Raw genomic sequence first — 18,307 nt, 5'->3', positions numbered from 1 at the left:
CAATCTTGGTATCATCAGACCAGAGAATCTTGTTTCTCATGGTCATAGTCTTTAGGTGCCTTTTGGCAAACTCCAAGCAGGCTGTTATAAGCTTTATATTGAGGCGTGGCTTCTGTCTGGCCACTCTACTATAAAGTCCTGATTTGGTGGAGTGCTGCATAGATGGTTGTCCTTCTGGAAGGTTCTCCCTTCTCCACAGAGGAACTCTAGCTCTCTGTCTGTGACCATTGGGTTCTTGGTCACCTCCCTGAACAAGGCCCTTCTCTCCTGATTGCTCAGTTTGGCTGGGCAGCCAAATCTAGGAAGAGTTTTGGTGGTTCCAAATTTCTTCCATTTAAGAATGATGAAGGCCACTGTGTTCTTGGGGACCTTCAATTGCTGCAGAATTGTTTTGGTAACCTTCCCCAGACCTGTGCCTCGACAATCCTGTCTCGGCGCTCTACGGACAATTCCTTTGCCCTCATGGCTTGGGTTTTGCTCTGACATGCACTGTCAACTGTTGGACCTTTCCATAGACAGGTCTGTGCCTTTCCAAATCATGTCCAATCAATTGAATTAACAGCAGGTGGACTCTAATCAAGTTGATCATCTCAAGGATGATCAATTGAAACAAGATTCACCTGAGCTCAACTTTGAGTCTCAAAGCAAAGGGCCTGATTACTTACGTAAATAAGGTATTTCAGTTTTATTTTAATATGTCTAAACCGGTTTTCACTTTGTCATAATGGGGTATTGTGTGTAGACTGCTGAGGTTTAGAAAAAATAAAATATGTTTTTGAATAAGGTTGTAATGTAATAATGTGGCGAGTCAAGGGGTCTGAATACTTTCCGAAGGCACTGTATAGCCTATAAAATATGATAAAGAACTATCAAATAGCTAGGTAGCCAATTCAAAACACATCTTTTTTTTAGCTAATATTATCATATGTTGTCAGCATGTCCCAAAAGACTTTCCATCGACATTTGTGAGTAAGGCCATGCAAAGTTTATTAATTTAAAACAGTTATTTTGAGTCGAATGTGAATCAAAATAATAATGTTAATTGGAAACAGTAATATTATTACTTTTGTAGATATTTCCAGTTTATTTAGGCATCCAATGTATGGGACATTGCATCTCAATAGATTCTAGTCAGCCTGCAAAGTAAACACTAAGATAAGATAAATATGACTAAACTAAAAAGGTACATTTTACTGATGAAAGTTTGTGGGCTTGCTTCAGCTTAATAAAAAGATTTGTAGCCTACCATGGCCTTTTTGATCTGCTGTATTAAATGAGTGGATTATTTAAAAAGGCGTAACTTATTTGGTTGTAATGTCGCAATGTTATACAGGACAGCTAGTGGGTGTGTAGGCTGTTATTCCAGCCCCCCTCTGTTTGAGCAGGGCTTGATCAAAACCCTGCACATCCAGTAGCTTTCCATGCTGAGTGTTGACCACGTGTTTTATACAGCTGCCTAACTGGTATTCTACTTTTGTTGGGGGTTAAGTGCCTTTCACAACGACAGGAGATGGTACTTGGGATCGGAGAGTAGCCTCTGTGTCAATGCTACATTAAGCATACTTTTGTTACATGCACATATAGAGACGTCGCTAACGGTTGGCCATGGATATTTGGTTAAAAGTCATGAAATTCTATCTGTCAATGTGTATGAACCCTGAAGTTAAGAGGCCTGATTTTCTTTCCCCAAATTTCCAAAATGGAGGAAAATCAAACCTGATGGAATTTATGGGCCCTTGAGGCAAATTTGTTCCGCGTGTAAAAGACTCCTACATACAACGTTTAGTCTCTACTTATAACAGTGCCACCTATAGGCCAATCAGTGGCATTCTTTTAGACTAAATGACTCATGGTCCTGTAGTTTCTGTGTGCTTAGAAATGTTACCAATCTAGCTGAGTTATTTGACCATGTCCCAGAAAATGATTTGAATTCAGAGAATAACAATGTTTCACAGATTTGCTGTGGACCCCTAAATATAATTGAGTGATATTATTAGTTCAAATCAAATCAAATCAAATTTATTTATATAGCCCTTCGTACATCAGCTGATATCTCAAAGTGCTGTACAGAAACCCAGCCTAAAACCCCAAACAGCAAACAATGCAGGTGTAAAAGCACGGTGGCTAGGAAAAACTCCCTAGAAAGGCCAAAACCTAGGAAGAAACCTAGAGAGGAACCGGGCTATGTGGGGTGGCCAGTCCTCTTCTGGCTGTGCCGGGTAGAGATTATAACAGAACATGACCAAGATGTTCAAATGTTCATAAATGACCAGCATGGTCAAATAATAATAAGGCAGAACAGTTGAAACTGGAGCAGCAGCACAGTCAGATGGACTGGGGACAGCAAGGAGCCATCATGTCAGGTAGTCCTGGGGCACGGTCCTAGGGCTCAGGTCCTCCGAGAGAGAGAAAGAGAGAATTAGAGAGAGCATATGTGGGGTGGCCAGTCCTCTTCTGGCTGTGCCAGGTGGAGATTATAACAGAACGTGGCCAAGATGTTCAAATGTTCATAAATGACCAGCATGGTTGAATAATAGTAAGGCAGAACAGTTGAAACTGGAGCAGGAGCATGGCCAGGTGGACTGGGGACAGCAAGGAGTCCTCATGTCAGGTAGTCCTGGGACATGGTCCTAGGGCCCAGGCCAGTTGAAACTGGAGCAGCAGCATGGCCAGGTGGACTGGGGACAGCAAGGAGTCATCATGTCAGGTAGTCCTGGGGCATGGTTCTAGGGCTCAGGTCCTCCGAGAGAGAGAAAGAAAGAGAGAAGGAGAGAATTAGAGAACGCACACTTAGATTTACACAGGACACCGAATAGGACAGGAGAAGTACTCCAGATAAACAAACTGACCCTAGCCCCCGACACATAAACTACTGCAGCATAAATACTGGAGGCTGAGACAGGAGGGGTCAGGAGACACTGTGGCCCCATCCGAGGACACCCCGGACAGGGCCAAACAGGAAGGATATAACCCCACCCACTTTGCCAAAGCACAGCCCCCACACCACTAGAGGGAAATCTTCAACCACCAACTTACCATCCTGAGACAAGGCCGAGTATAGCCCACAAAGATCTCCGACACGGTACAACCCAAGGGGTGGGGGGGAACCCAGACAGGCCGACCACAACAGTGAATCAACCCACCCAGGTGACGCATCCCCCCAGGGACGGCACGAGAGAGCCCCAGCAAGCCAGTGACTCAGCCCCGTAACAGGGTTAGAGGCAGAGAATCCCAGTGGAAAACGGGGAACCGGCCAGGCAGAGACAGCAAGGGCGGTTCGTTGCTCCAGAGCCTTTCCGTTCACCTTCCCACTCCTGGGCCAGACTACACTCAATCATATGACCCACTGAAGAGATGAGTCTTCAGTAAAGACTTAAAGGTTGAGACCGAGTTTGCGTCTCTGACATGGGTAGGCAGACCGTTCCATAAAAATGGAGCTCTATAGGAGAAAGCCCTGCCTCCAGCTGTTTGCTTAGAAATTCTAGGGACAATTAGGAGGCCTGCGTCTTGTGACCGTAGCGTACGTATAGGTATGTACGGCAGGACCAAATCAGAGAGAATTAGTTGTAGTAGATGGTCTTGTAGTAGTTGCCGCGTTAAACCTGGGTCATACACATTAGGGCACACTGTAGAAAAACTATAAAAATAAGCTACTCCTATTGGTCAAGTTTGGTTTGTGCCTACTGAACACGACCCTATTCTGTTGCTGGTCCTGCAGATGTTGAGGACAGTGGCAGTCTAGATGGTGCTTTGAGCGAGGGAGCCCACCAGGGGGCGCCAGCTGCCGTCTGCATCGAGACCACCACTCCCAACCAGGGACAGAACCTCTGGTAAGGAACTCACTGGCAGAGATGGTCATTGGTTGACTTGATAACTAAAAAGATTTGTGTGTCTTTCAATAACAATGTTGAAACGATACTTACACCAGAGAGCAGGTTATTATATTTGTTCTAGGGCATACTATGTGATTACACCTAGCTTGTGTTGTGTTGAAGGTTTGTGTGTGATGCTCCACGGGACCTCGATGACCTGGTGGAGAGCCTCCATGCACAGGGTGTGAGAGAAAGCGAGCTGAAGACCAAGCTGCAAGTCAGGTGAGGAGACATAAGTGTTACATTCTACACTCCTTCCACCAATTCACTCGACTCCACACTTTACATTAAAAAAAATGTATGTTTTTTTGTCTTGTTCTATTTATGCAAATAGCCCAGAGTTTTTCTGGTTAGGTCACATGGTACAGGTATATGTGCGACTGACTGGGTGTTGTACGCTGACAGGTACCAGGACATCCTCCACTCTATCAACCTGGCCCGCAAGGGGAACCCAGGGCTGAGGAGCTGCGACGGCCACCAGGAGCTGCTCAAGTACATGCGCAGCGACGTCATCGAGGTGGCCTCGCGCCTCCAGAAGGGCGGTCTGGGCTACATGGACGACAGCATGGATGAGTTTGAGAAGAAGGTAACTATTTAATCATACAATCAATTGACATGTTTGGACTCAGGACTTTATCCTGATCACTTATCTGGTCAGGTCGTATGGTCAGGAAACACTAATGGCCATACACATTATTTTGTTCAACCAACTTTTCAAGATCTTCCTCAATGCCCATTTACCTGTATTCGACTTTGTGCCTTGCACATTCGGCAAAATATGACCTCTGAACTTTACCATTCCCCTCTGACATCTTTCTCTTTGTGTGTGTTCAGGTGCGTGACCTGGAGAACCTGAAGGACTTTGGGGAGTGTGTCATCACTCTCCAAGCTTGTGTCATCAAGAAGTTCCTGCAGGGCTTCATGGCCCCCAAGCAGAAGAAAAAGAAGAAGCAGGAAGGGGAGGAGAGCAGGAAGACTGAGGAGGTGGATGAGGAGAAGAAGCTGGCAGAGGAGGCCAGGGTGAGTAATACATATTTTAGTCAGAACATGGTATGTTACCTGTAATTAAAAACAAGGCAACCCCCTTTCAAACAGCCTCTTATTTACAATTTTCTTGCAAGTATAACCCCTTTTATACATATCAGTGCGTAACTGGCAGTTTGTATGGGGGGAGGGTTAAACCATGGGGCCTGTTTGCAATTCATATTAGGAAGGTATTAAAACAATATTGTTATTGAATTTACCCGCCTAAAACAGATATTTTCTCACAGACCCATGTAGTTACAGGGTCTGAAAATACAGGTTTCATGACTAGGTCTCGAGGTGGGTTGTAAATTTAGTATGTTTTTATTTTATTTGTACCCCTTACCTCTTTCAGGTATAAGCAAAATATGGTATAAAGAGGATGGTATGGAAAAGTGTGACTTGTATCTGTATATGAAAGGGGTATTCCTAACGACTAATCCAGAATCCAATGTTTCTTCATCCTGCTAATGGTTAAGGATAGGATTGAAGCTAGGGTAATCTGTCCCTTGATCTGGTTTTAAAGGGCTGCTTCTACCCCCAAGCTGTATTTGAGCTTAAGGAGGATTGTCTTTTCAAATCTATGTTTATTTAAAGTGCATTTTAAACACGCTTTTTTTTTCTGTGAAAATCGATACAATAAAAGAGATGAAATAAACAGTCAATAATAGTCATTTGTCTGCTGTGCAGGTGGCGACGGCAGTAGAAAAATGGAAGGCGGCGATCCGCGAGGCTCAGACCTTTTCCCGGATGCACGTGCTGCTGGGCATGCTGGATGCCTGCATCAAGTGGGACATGTCGGCGGAGAACGCACGCTGCAAGGTGTGCCGCAGGAAAGGTGGGTGATCCTCAATGTCCTGGAGCTGTCTGAAAACTGAAGAGATAATTTTAAAGGGTGTCAATGGAAAAACGGCATTCCAATTAGTAAGAAACAATTGAAGATAGTATCCTAAAAGTGGATCTAATTTTAACACTAAAGTCAATCAGATGAAGAAAAAAAATATGTATGTAGTGCTGAAATCTATCATTAGGTGGCGGTAGAGCACCGTGTCCCAGCGTCTCGCTAAGAACACTTTTCACAGTATTGAGTCATCTACACCTAGGGTTTCCCAAACACGGTCCTGGGGTCCCCTCTTGATGCAAGTTTTGTTTTTTGTCCTAACACTACACAGCTGATTCAAATAATTAAAGCTTGATGAGGAGTTGGTTATTTGAATCAGCTGTGTAGTGTTAGGGCAAGAACCAAAACGGGCACGCAGGGTGGGCCCGGGAACAGAGTTTGGGAAACCCGGTCTACACTACAGCATTTGACTGTCATTTCCTCCCCGTTGGGAGATTATCTGCTTGAGCAAAGTCCTGTGAAGACTTGGCGATTCACAAATCACCTTGCATCCAAACAACTACCCACTAAAGCAGAGGTGTCAAACAAGGCCCACGAGACCATTTCAATCCGGTCAGCGAGGTGGTTTGAGTAAAAAAAAATGTATTTTCCCTGAAATGTTTTATTCAATCTCAATCGACGTTGAAATTACTAGAAGTAAATGGAGACTGTAGAAATAATGACCTGGGCCTCCCGTGTAGTGATCTAAGACACTGCATCGCAGTGCTAGCTGTGCTGCTGGAGGTTCTGGGTTCGAGTCCAGGCTCTGTCGCAGCTGGGCCGCGACCGGTAGACCCATGGGGCGGCGCACAATTGGCCCACCGTCGTCTTGGGTTAGGTGAGGGTTTGGCAGGCAGGGATGTCCTTGTCCCATTGCGCACTTGCGACTCCTGTGGTGGGCCGGGCACAGTGCCCGCTGACCCGGTCGCCAGGTGTACGGTATTTCCTCCGACACATTGGTGCGGCTGGGTTCCGGGTTAAGTGGGCATTGTGTCAAGAAGCAGTGCGGCTTGGTTGGGTTGTGTTTCGGAGGACGCACGGCTCTCGACCTTCGGCTCTCCGAGTCCGTACGGGAGTTGCAGTGATGAGAGGAGACTAACTACATTAAACGATTGAATACCACGAAAAAGGGGTTAAAATAAATAAATAAAATAATGACCTAGATTTAGTCTCTAAAAAAAAATCTATTTATTTTTTGTCACATACCCCCAATAGCTACAGTGAAATGTGTTTTACTCTGAAGCTTGCTACAGTCATTGAAATGTAATTTAGACAGTCGGGTAGCATAGAAAAATCCAAAAGTGATGGATAGAGGACAATATTTTTCACATTTTGGCCTTTGAGTCAGACCTCGAACAGGCAGAAACAAATGATTAACTTCTCTCTCTATATATATATATAGAGAGAGAGAGAAGTTAATCATTAACTTCATTAACTTCTCTTCGGTCATTACAAGACTCCATATATATATGTATATATGGAGTCTTGTAATGACCGAAGAGAAGTTATCAGCTAAGTGTTGAGCTTTATTGGAACACATTCTCTCTTCCAATAACAACCTGTACTCTCTCCAGGGACAGGGCTGATACCTCCTGTCCTTGTTCTGCGGGACATAGTTAGTCCCGGGCAGGGGGATGAGCCCAGAGCAGGGACGGGGTAGTGTCACTACAGGTGAACTAGCAGTAGGATACTACAGTATAAGGCCCCGTAAGTGTTGATGTAATATAAAGTACCAATTGCTGTAAGTAGAAGTACAATCCTCAAGGCCCTGTATAATAATACAGTACTCCCTCCTATCCATGTTGCTGATTTGACATTAGCAGAGTTGGTGTAGTGGAAACCTACCCAGTGATTTCAGGTTAGCCATGACTTATCCTTAGCCTTATCTTGAACTGCAAATATTTGGAAATGAGCCTGATTTCATATAGGTAATAAATTATTATGGTGAATGCTAGTTTTGGTAGAGCTAATGAGTGAAACAAAGTCACTCTGGGCCCCTTCTCCCTGGGGGTTTGACCACCTGTCTCATTGCAAACTGAGCCCTAGCCAAATGACCCTGGATGTCTCGGGGCATCTTGGTCCAATGCCATATCATCCCCTACTCCCTAGCCCTTTTTGTGTACCACTCAGATTTTTTTTGTCACACCTGTCCCTGTCAAAATAGTTCCTCCACCTCTAATCAGTAACCACCTCTGGTCCTAACTTGTAGATCTGAGTCCTGGGCTATGAGGGATGCAGCGCGGGTATTTTTTGTTTGTTCAGTTGAAGTTTTTGCACACGAACTCCGTACAGAGGCTTCTCCTTATTTCATATGAATAACTTTAGCTGGTCTTTGTAACTTTATGTATACACATTTCATTGTCTTGAGTTAATGACTCTTTACTGAGTCTGTTTGTGATGATAATCTCAATCGTGTCTTCAGGTGAGGATGACAAGCTCATCCTGTGTGACGAGTGCAACAAGGCCTTCCATCTGTTCTGTCTGCGCCCCGCCCTCTACCGCATCCCCCAGGGGGAGTGGCTGTGCCCCGCCTGCCAGCCTGCCGTGCAAAGACGCTGCTCCCGCGGAAGGTAGGGGGTCACACAATAAAACGCATCACTTCACTGGAAGATTAAAGACTTAGCTGTGTCTAAACTTTCTTGTTCCTCGTCAAACACAACAAGCAAGCCGTTTCAATCTGAAGATGGTACTGTATAGGCCACTTTAAAAATACTTGTTTTATTATTTTGACTCCACTGATGTGCCCCCCCCCCAAAAAAATCATACTATTCTGTTTCTAGTTTGATGTTCTTCCAAACCTACAGTTTGCGAAGAAAGAAGCCTGTTTTGCTGGTTGGGTGGTTGTTGGGTACCAATTGGATGAACGCTCTTTAACATAGAATACTGGTGGCTACTTGTTGTTCCAGAAACTACAACGAGGACACTGAGGAAGAGGAGGATGAAGAGGAAGAAGAGGAGTCTGAATCGGAGGACTCTGATGAAGATGACGAGGAGGATGCTGATTACAAGGCCGTGGGCCACAGCTGTGAGTATTATTGACCCTTGTGAGGAGCCTTACTTACCCCTGCACATGTGGCCAGCATGTGCAGGGGTTTTTCCCAACCGAGCTACAGTGCCTATCATAATTATTCACCCCCTTGCTGATTTAAAGAAAAAAAATCTGTATTATTACTTTTTAGTGGAAGTCTTGCCAAAAAACTGTGACTTTATCACAAAAAGAACATTCTGTCTTCTTGGTAAGAAATTCTGGTGTAGATTTGGCTTTGTGTTATAGGTTATTGTCCTGCTGAAAGGTGAATTTCTCTCCCAGTGTCTGGTGTAAAGCAGACTGAAGAAGGTTTTCCTCTAGGATTTTGCCTGGTCTTCGCTCCATCCCTTTTCTTTTTATCTGGAAAACTTCCCCAGTCTTTGCAGATGTCAAGCATACCTATACCATGATGCAGCCACCACCATGCTTGACAATAAGGAGGCAGTTACTCAGTGACGTGTTTGATTTGTCCCAAACATGAGGCTTTTCATTTAGGCCAAACAGTGTATTCCTTTGCTGTGATGAAAGGATGCATTTGGTATTATGTATATTTGTATTCTTCTTTTCACTCTGTCATGTAGGTCATTATTGTGGAGTCACTACAATGGTGTTGTTCCATCTTCAGTTTTCTCCCGTCACCTACTGCCTCATGGTGACATGTCTGAGCAGTTTCCCTCTTGTCCTTCAGTTCAAGAAGGATGACTATCTTTGTCTGGGTGGTTTAATACATCATCCACAGCATAATTCTTAACTTGACTATGCTTAAAAAATATATTTGATGTCTGATTTGTTATTGTTATCCATTTAGGACTCTGATGGTTATCCAGTGACGTTGTCATGATGCGATATTGTGTAGATGTGGGGGGGGGGGGGGGGTTAATACATTTTCAGTTAAAGGCTGTAGCACAATGTGGAATAAGTCAAGTGGTATGAATACTTTCTTAAGGCACTGTTTGTATGGGGTAGGGGTAGAGGAAGGGGTGGTCATTCAGTAATCTCGTCAACCTCTATTTTGACACAGTGAGCCCATAAACCTTTGATTTGTTAAGCCACATTTTACTCCTGAACTATTTTGGGCTTGCCTAAACAAAGGGGTTTATTTTTTTCATTATTTAATTTGTATTCGTTTGTGGAATTATTTCCACTTTGACATTTACGGAGTATTTTATGTAGATCAATGACAAATTCACAATGAAATCTATTTCAATCCCTCCTTGTAACTCAACAGAATGTGTAAAAAAATCCCAAAGCAGGGTGAATACTTCGCTATGACACCCACTGTATATTTATTGAATCGGTGTAAGTGCAGAGTTGACACAGAAGCCCATACACTCTGAAGTGAACAACTGTGGACTAGGGCTCTTAAGACTGGGTGGGAAGGGCCTGTTGTGGAGCAGTGGTTTTCCATAAATACCAGGGCCCAGATTGTCTCCTATCCTGACCAGCAGACCAGGGAAAACTCTGAACAGCACGAACAATGGACACATTTCCATTTCACGAGTGCAGAGAGAGATGGGAATGACAGGAATGTGGTGCAGTATTCTGAGCCCATTCTCTCTTCATTGTCTAAGTGTTATCATTGTCCCCCAACCCCTTTTGATCTGGTGGGCTTTTTATCCCCGGCTTGGCTTGACAGTAAGTGGCAGAGTGATCCTCTGAGTTTAGGCATGCACGTAAGGTAACCACACACACAACTGGATTTGGAAGACAAGGGTGGTTGATGGTTATAGTGCTGCAATAACATTGCGAACCAAACTGAGAGAGGATACGGCCTTGTGCATTTTGAGGTCTCTTGACTAGGCACAGCTCCCTCCCTTTGATCATTTGGGCTCGTTGATGAGCCTATTTGACCAGAGGAGATCTGTTTTTAGGATGTCTTGTTGAAAGATTTTTTATATATTTTTTTTTACAAATTTGAATTATGTTTGACCATTTAACTTGTGATTTATATCTTCATCCCTGTTCTTACAGTTCAAACAGGTACAACAAATGGGGCTAACTGAAATGTTTTCCTGATGGTGTGTGTATTTAACTAGACTCTTCTTCCCAGTGAGATCAAGGAAGAAGACCAAGCACTCTAAAGCGTCGAAGGTGTCCAGTAAGGGTGGATCTAAGAAGCATACTCCCCCCAGTAAACCCAGGAAACAGAAGGCTGCCCATAGCAGCCCTGCAGACCTCGACGAGCTGGTGAGACCACACCCATGGTTATAAAGACGTTGGTCTGGTGACTCCGACGCACTGGTGCAAGCCAGCTTCTATGCAGATCATTTGACCCCTTCCCAACACTATGGTGTGTTTTTGGTTTGCTGCAGGTGCATCAGAGCTCAAAGACAGGTGTGCGTCGGCAGGCCCTGGAGCTGGAGAGGAGCGAGGAGATCCTGCAGAAACTGGTCAAATTCCGCTACAGCTGGCCGTTCAGGTGAGACTGATGCACTACTAGTCTGTTAGACTTGCATGCTGGGTAATGCCTCCTGAAAGTGTTTAAACTATGGCTTGACTGGTACAACTAACTTTGAACTTATACTCCTATCTCAATGTAACAACATACATTAACTATATAAATATCAGACAGTTGATTTTTAGATTTTCAATGTAGGTGTCCATGTGAATTCCATAGCAATGGTAACAAGCTAACTAGATCTGAGACTGTAGACCTGACCCCTAACCTCCCCGTCTTCTCTCCAGAGAGCCGGTGTCAGTAGAGGAGGCGGAGGACTACTTTGACATCATCTCCAGCCCCATGGACTTCCAGACCATGCAGGCCAAGTTCAGCGAAGGCCAGTACCGCCACGCCCAGGACTTCCTGGAGGACGTCAAGCTGGTGTTCTCCAACGCTGAGGAGTACAACCAGACGGGCAGCTCGGTGCTCTCCTGCATGGCCAAGACGGAGCAGAGCTTCACCGAGCTACTCCACAAGCTGCTGCCCGGCCTCAGCTACCTGCGCCGCCGCCAGCGGAAGAGAGTCAGTCGGACCCCCCAGGTCTCAGAGGATGAGGAGGAAGAGGAGACGCCGAAGGTTCGGAAGATGCCTAATGGGAAAGGCAAGGTGGGTCGGCCCAGGAAAGCAGTGGTGGAGCAAAGGAGGAGAGAGGAGGAGGAGAGCGAGGAAGAGGCAAGCGCGAAGAGGAAGAGCAAGCGGGCGGCGACCTCTTCCTGCCGGAGGGACTACCGGGAGCAGGAGAGCGATGGCGAGGAGTGCGACAAGCGGAGAACTCTGCAGCGTGGGGCTGATGGCGGGGATAGTGACGAGGAGAACAGGGCCGGCCACCGACATTCCAAGCGGCAAAAACGCTCCTAATGAAGTCCAGGGTGCTTTTTCTGTTCTGTCTTTTCAAATTTCTGCCCCTAAATGAAGCAGAACCCACCTCCCAATTCCGAGGAAATGGGGCTCAACTTCTCAGATGGAGTTTTTTGTGATTTTGGTTTTGTTAATATTTTTTAGTATAAAAAAAAGAAACTGATTTATATTTGTAATGCGATTTAATATTTTGACATTTTTCAAAGCAAGAAATTTAAGATGAAAGGATTTGTCAGAGCTCTTAGAGACCACCCCCCACACCTTACATTCTGGTCATCTTCCCAGGTTTAAAGTTGCGTCTTGGTCTGAGAGAGATGGGCTGGTAACCGTTGTCCAGGATAAATTAGTTCTATGTCGATGTACAGTCATCATTCTCTGGTTTTGCTTTTTTTGAAGTGACTTAACACTGGCCTTTGGGCAACCCAGCCATGTGAGGCCACCAAAGACCTTGGCGTATACGTCTGAATTCTTTCTTCAGGCCACACACACACTGCCTAGCCATCACTCTGCCTAAGCATTGAACCAGATTATCCAGGTTTTTACATATGCAATTCAGTTTCTGGTGTTATTGACAATGAAAAGACCTATTGTACAAACAGCAGTACGTTTTAGTCCCCTCTTTCTCCAGATGGCTCTGTTCTGGATGCAGAAGCGCATGTTTATCTGCAGTGTCTCATTCCTGGTCCACTGCGGTACCCGATCTTTCACCTCCATAATGTCCTCAGGTTGAGTAGTTGATTCTCCTTCAACTCAGCCCTGTAGTTCTCTCCCTGTAAAACTATGCCTGCCGCCTTTATTTTCACATGTCCACTGTCTCATTAACATTTATATGCTTTTATTATTTGAAACCACATACAAAGATAACCATGGTCTAAATGCATGGAAACGTGCTTGTTGATTTTAAATGTGATTTTCGTGTTCAGTGTTTTGTTGCACATCTGTCTGAATTCGATTCAAAGGCAGTGTATGAGAAATACTTGTGAGCTGTAACCACTTCCTCGTTCACAAAGATTTATCAGCGGTCATCTTTATGCCATCCATACAAAGTCTGGTTAGGGTCTAGTCCGAGGTAGGCGGTCTGTGTGGGGAGGAGGGTTCCTGGACCATGGGATGTGTTGTCAAGTTCACATTCTTCAGCAGCAGGTTATTCCCTATGCTTCAAATTCCTTTCAGTTTCTATTCATTAGCACCAGGTGGCGCTAATGAAAGTGACTGCTCTCAGAATACCTGTCTGTTGTAAATGCTTTATTTCTGGAGGAACTAAAAAAAGTATTTTCCACTTTTTTTTTTGTCTTTTTTTTGTTGTATTAAGTCTCAACTGGGGTCGGGATTGGTTGGACAGCTGTGGGGCTCACATGTAAAGGATATGGGAGTTTAGATCTCCCCCCTTTTTTGTTTTTCTTTGTTTTGAGGTAAATATTATTCCCCCAGCCATCACTGCCAATGGTACACCTTCTGATCCATCATTGCCTGTGGGGAGGAGTTAGCCAGGCTGACGTATGTTTTCTTTACTTTTTAATAAAACATCATACAATGGTACTGCTTTTCTAGTGTCTTGCTTATTTCTGTCTTTATACTTTGGTTGGTTGAATTGACTGATTCTATGTTGTCTGCTTCATGACTGAAATGTAAATGTTGATAAAGGTCCTATGCATTGTGAAAGATGGTTACAACCCAGTACATGTATGCTTAGTCTGAAGATGACTAGAAGCTGTTTTAATTCTGCAAGTTATCTGAGGGGGGACAAGACTTTCCCTAAAAGACTGTCCTAATAAGGCCGCTTTTGTGGAGTCAAGTGAAACTCTTGTGTCAGGTGTGAAGGGTTTCGTTGCCTCGTCGGGACGGCTGGAACACTGACGTGGGGCTTCATAAGTCTCTCTGTGGTCGGGCTCTCTGGTTCGGTCTCACTAGGCTTGCACTCTCTCACCCAGAGAAGCCTGCCATTCTTTTAATTACAGACACTTGTGTTGTTCTTGGACCTCTCCGGAGGCACCAGGTAATTATCCCTAGTCTCTCGTGAGGCACACAGGCTCCAGACTTTCCACTGTTGTATGGTGGGAGAGGGCCTGTGGCAGAGAGGGGGATGGTGGGGAGAGTGCCCGTGGGGGGTGGTTGGAGAGAGCCCGTGGTGGGAGAGAGCCCGTGGGGGGCAGAGGACCTGTGGAAGAGGGGATGGTGGGCAAAGAGGAGGGATGGCGGGCAGAGGACCTGTGGAAGAGAGGGGATGGTGGGCAGAGAGGGGGGATGGTGGGGAGAGGGCCTGTGGCAGAGAGGGGGGGATGGTGGGGAGAGGGCCTGTGGCAGAGAGGGGGATGGTGGGGAGAGGGCCTGTGGCAGAGAGGGGGGATGATGGGGAGAGGGCCTGTGGCAGAGAGGGGGATGGTGGGCAGAGGGCCTGTGGCAGAGAGGGGGGATGACGGGGAGAGGCCCTGTGGCAGAGAGGGGGATGATGGGGAGAGGGCCTGTGGCAGAGAGGGGGATGGTGGGCAGAGGGCCTGTGGCAGGAGGGGGGATGGGGAGAGGCCCTGTGGCAGAGAGGGGGATGATGGGGAGAGGGCCTGTGGCAGAGAGGGGGATGGTGTGGGAGAGGGGGATGATGGGGAGAGGGCCTGTGGCAGAGAGGGGGGATGGTGGGCAGAGGGCCTGTGGCAGGAGGGGGGATGGGGGAGAGGGCCTGTGGCAGAGAGGGGGATGATGGGGAGAGGGCCTGTGGCAGAGAGGGGGATGGTGGGGAGAGGGGGATGGTGGGGAGAGGGCTTGTGGCAGAGAGGGGGGATGGTGGGGAGTGGGCCTGTGGCAGAGAGGGGGATGGTGGGGAGAGGGACTTTGGCAGAGGGGGGATGATGGGGGGAGGGCTTGTGGCAGAGAGGGGGGATGGTGGGGAGAGGGCCTGTGGCAGGGGGGATGGTGGGGAGAGGGCTTGTGGCAGGGGAGATGGTGGGGGATGGCCTGGGGAGAGGGGGATGGTGGGGAGAGGGCTTGTGGCAGAGAGGGGGAGATGGTGGGGAGAGGGCCTGTGGCAGAGGGCCTGTGGCAGAGAGGGGGATGGTGGGGAGAGGGGGATGATGGGGAGAGGGCCTGTGGCAGAGAGGGGGATGGTGGGCAGAGGGCCTGTGGCAGAGAGGGGGGATGGGGAGAGAGCTTGTGGCAGAGAGGGGGATGATGGGGAGAGGGCCTGTGGCAGAGAGGGGGATGGTGGGGAGAGGGCCTGTGGCAGAGAGGGGGATGGTGGGGAGAGGGCCTGTGGCAGAGAGGGGGAGATGGTGGGGAGAGGGCCTGTGGCAGAGAGGGGGATGGGGAGAGAGCTTGTGGCAGAGAGGGGGGGATGATGGGGAGAGGGCCTGTGGCAGAGAGGGGGGGATGGTGGGGAGAGGGCCTGTGGCAGAGAGGGGGATGGTGGGGAGAGGGCCTGTGGCAGAGAGGGGGATGGTGGGGAGAGGGCCTGTGGCAGAGAGGGGGATGGTGGGGAGAGGGACTTTGGCAGAGAGGGGGGATGATGGGGAGTGGGCTTGTGGCAGAGAGGGGAGATGGTGGGGAGAGGGCCTGTGGCAGAGGGGGATGATGGGGAGAGGGCTTGTGGCAGAGAGGGGGGGATGGTGGGGAGAGGGCTTGTGGCAGAGAGGGGAGATGGTGGGGAGAGGGCCTGTGGCAGAGAGGGGGATGGTGGGGAGAGAGCCTGTGGCAGAGGGGGATGATGGGGAGAGAGCTTGTGGCAGAGAGGGGGATGATGGGGAGAGGGCCTGTGGCAGAGAGGGGGGATGGTGGGGAGAGGGCCTGTGGAAGAGAGGGGGATGGTGGGGAGAGGGCCTGTGGCAGAGAGGGGGATGGTGGGGAGAGGGCCTTTGGCAGAGAGGGGGATGATGGGGAGAGGGCTTGTGGCAGAGAGGGGGGGATGGTGGGAAGAGGGCAAGTGGCAGATAGGGTGGATGGCTGGCAGAGGGCCTGTGGCAGAGAGGGTGGATGGCTGGAGGGGGGGGGGCTGATATGGAGTGGATAATGTGGTTAGGGAAGTGATAGCTCCCAAGTTTCTAGTTGGAGACTCAAGAATATTTAACCATACAGGGAAATATCCAGACATAAGGTCATTTTGTACTCATTGATACTAAATCCAGATTGTTTGAGTGTATTGCCAGTACACATGATTTGACCTGACTGTCTGAGGGCTTATGAAAACCACTGTTGATATACAGTACTTCCAAGTGTTCTGTCTCTGGTTTGGCTCATCATGGCTTCTGTTTATATTCAAGATGTGTTGTCCAACCTCCCAAAAACCTTTGGGATGTGTCAGTTGATCTGAAAGACTCCCTTACAAAGGTAAGAGCATTCCTCTGTCCTCATCCAGTACTGTGGTTCAGAATACCTTCAGCCATATTCACTCTAGTCTCGGAAACCCCTGACATAAGGAAAACAGCATATAGCAGAAGACATGCTGTCTGTCTAGAGCGAACTAGACTATCTGGTCAGGCCAGACCAATCGGTGTACACTTGAGTCTGCTCACTTGCGTGGGCGTGGACCTGCTGTACACATCTTTTGAGCATCTTGGTATGACGACGAGCCCTGTGATTCCTCCGAACAGTCAAACTGACCAAACTCAAGACGGAATGTACTGTACTTGAATACACTCTAGTCTTTTTTGTAAATGAGCTTTGATGAAATTTGGAAAAGTGTATCCTCAGACATCATGCTCATTTCTAAACCCAGTGTCTACAGACATCTTCCAGTAATGAGGAGCAAACAAACCTGTAGCTTACAGCTCTCTGGTTATAGGCCTTTAGGTAGGTTAACCTTGATGTGACCTGACCAGGAAAACTTTTAGGCTCTAATGTTACAGGCTATATAACTAGAATGGAGCCCAGAGTTTTTCTGTGTTAGGTCACTCCAGGCCCTATGTTATTCTGTGTTTAGGTCACTCCAGGCCCTATGTTTTGCTGTGGCCAGACTCAGCATAACATTCTAATGACCAGGTGTTTGCCCTGTAGGGATATTGTGTCGGTTGAGGTTTCACTCTCCACAGGGTGTTATTAAACTGATAATCGATGTCAATCTTCATTACATCAACGTGACCCGCTTATAAAGTACAGTCCGAACAATATTCTCCATCTGAAAGTGTGACTACACCATTAGGTCCCTGGGGCTAAAGCAAACAGTACCTTAAAGTATGGAAACACACTAGCAGGGCTTCAAGCTGCAGACATGAAATCTAAAGTTTCACTCAGCAAGTTGGAAAATGTTTTAAAACGTTTTGCAGCGGAAAGCGTAAATGTGTTTCTTTAATAGTTAATGAAAAATACCCAGGTTTAATTTGAGGCAGTTACTTTTCATTATTTTATTTATATTTTTTACTTTAGTTTATTTGGTAAATATTTTATTCTTCTTGAACTGCACTGTTGGTTAAGGGCTTGTAAGTAAGCATTTCACGGTAAGGTCTACACTCGTTGTATTTGGCGCATGTGACAAATAAAGTTTAATTTAATATCACTATCGACAAGCAAACACTCGCCACGCGCAAAGCCACCTTTGACCAACCATGCCTTGTGCAACCTGCCAATTGGAGCTAGCGAGCCACAGAGTGTGGGGGGCAGTGTTGCGCCCAGCAAATATTGACCCACATCTTCTGTCCAAGGTCCTGCTCAGTGCAGAGGGCATTAGGCAGCAGCGAACCAAAAATATTTCATAGGTGAATCCACAGGGGATTGTGTGTGTATGTTTGTGTCTGTGCGTCATGTGGCTGTGGTTTGGTGGGTATGAATCTTCATGCAAGGGCTGGTGATGAAACGTTTGCTTTGGAACAAAATAAACAGACAAGAAAAATGTTGACAGCCTGACTATGCAGACTGAAGCTAGACTGAGCCACAGAACCACAGAACCACACAGAGGGACAAAAAGGACCTGAAAACAAGAGACAGAACCAACTGCCCTGACCTCTCTATCAGCAACATCAATGCACCCAATTGAATCCTCTTCTCCCTTTCAATGTGAGCTCAGAGGAGTACTAATGCATTATTCACAAAACATACTCCTTTACCCCAAATTTCTCGACAAAAGTACGTCCTCCTCTCCCTTAGATGATAAAAAAACGAAGTAAAATAAACTAAACAGCAGAATGCAGAAATAGAGAAGTTCTGAGGCTGAGCTTCCTCCTGGGGAAAGACAGGGGAATCATCCCGATGGGAGTCTCTGCTCTCCTCTGAAATCTTCCTCCTTC

At 46.9% G+C, this 18,307-nt stretch overlaps 1 protein-coding gene across 4 annotated transcripts in view; it reads left to right on the top strand.

The window, feature by feature from the left end:
• The window catches only part of LOC123992882 (tyrosine-protein kinase BAZ1B-like), a 28,959-nt gene extending 15,319 nt beyond the window's left edge, over positions 1-13,640 (top strand). For all 4 annotated transcript variants that reach the window (XM_046294491.1, XM_046294492.1, XM_046294490.1 and 1 more), the window contains 10 exons: positions 3,719-3,830; positions 3,996-4,094; positions 4,278-4,458; positions 4,707-4,892; positions 5,586-5,733; positions 8,198-8,345; positions 8,682-8,800; positions 10,854-10,990; positions 11,116-11,222; positions 11,489-13,640. In XM_046294491.1, coding sequence (XP_046150447.1) covers positions 3,719-3,830; positions 3,996-4,094; positions 4,278-4,458; positions 4,707-4,892; positions 5,586-5,733; positions 8,198-8,345; positions 8,682-8,800; positions 10,854-10,990; positions 11,116-11,222; positions 11,489-12,101 — 1,850 coding nt within the window. In that variant the 3' untranslated portion in view covers positions 12,102-13,640. The remainder of the gene's footprint in view (positions 1-3,718; positions 3,831-3,995; positions 4,095-4,277; positions 4,459-4,706; positions 4,893-5,585; positions 5,734-8,197; positions 8,346-8,681; positions 8,801-10,853; positions 10,991-11,115; positions 11,223-11,488) is intronic.
• Positions 13,641-18,307: the final 4,667 nt, after the last annotated feature.

The sequence above is a fragment of the Oncorhynchus gorbuscha genome, linkage group LG13 (assembly GCF_021184085.1).
Source record: "Oncorhynchus gorbuscha isolate QuinsamMale2020 ecotype Even-year linkage group LG13, OgorEven_v1.0, whole genome shotgun sequence".
Lineage (NCBI taxonomy): Eukaryota > Metazoa > Chordata > Actinopteri > Salmoniformes > Salmonidae > Oncorhynchus > Oncorhynchus gorbuscha.
This window is presented reverse-complemented; position numbering and strand designations above follow the sequence as displayed.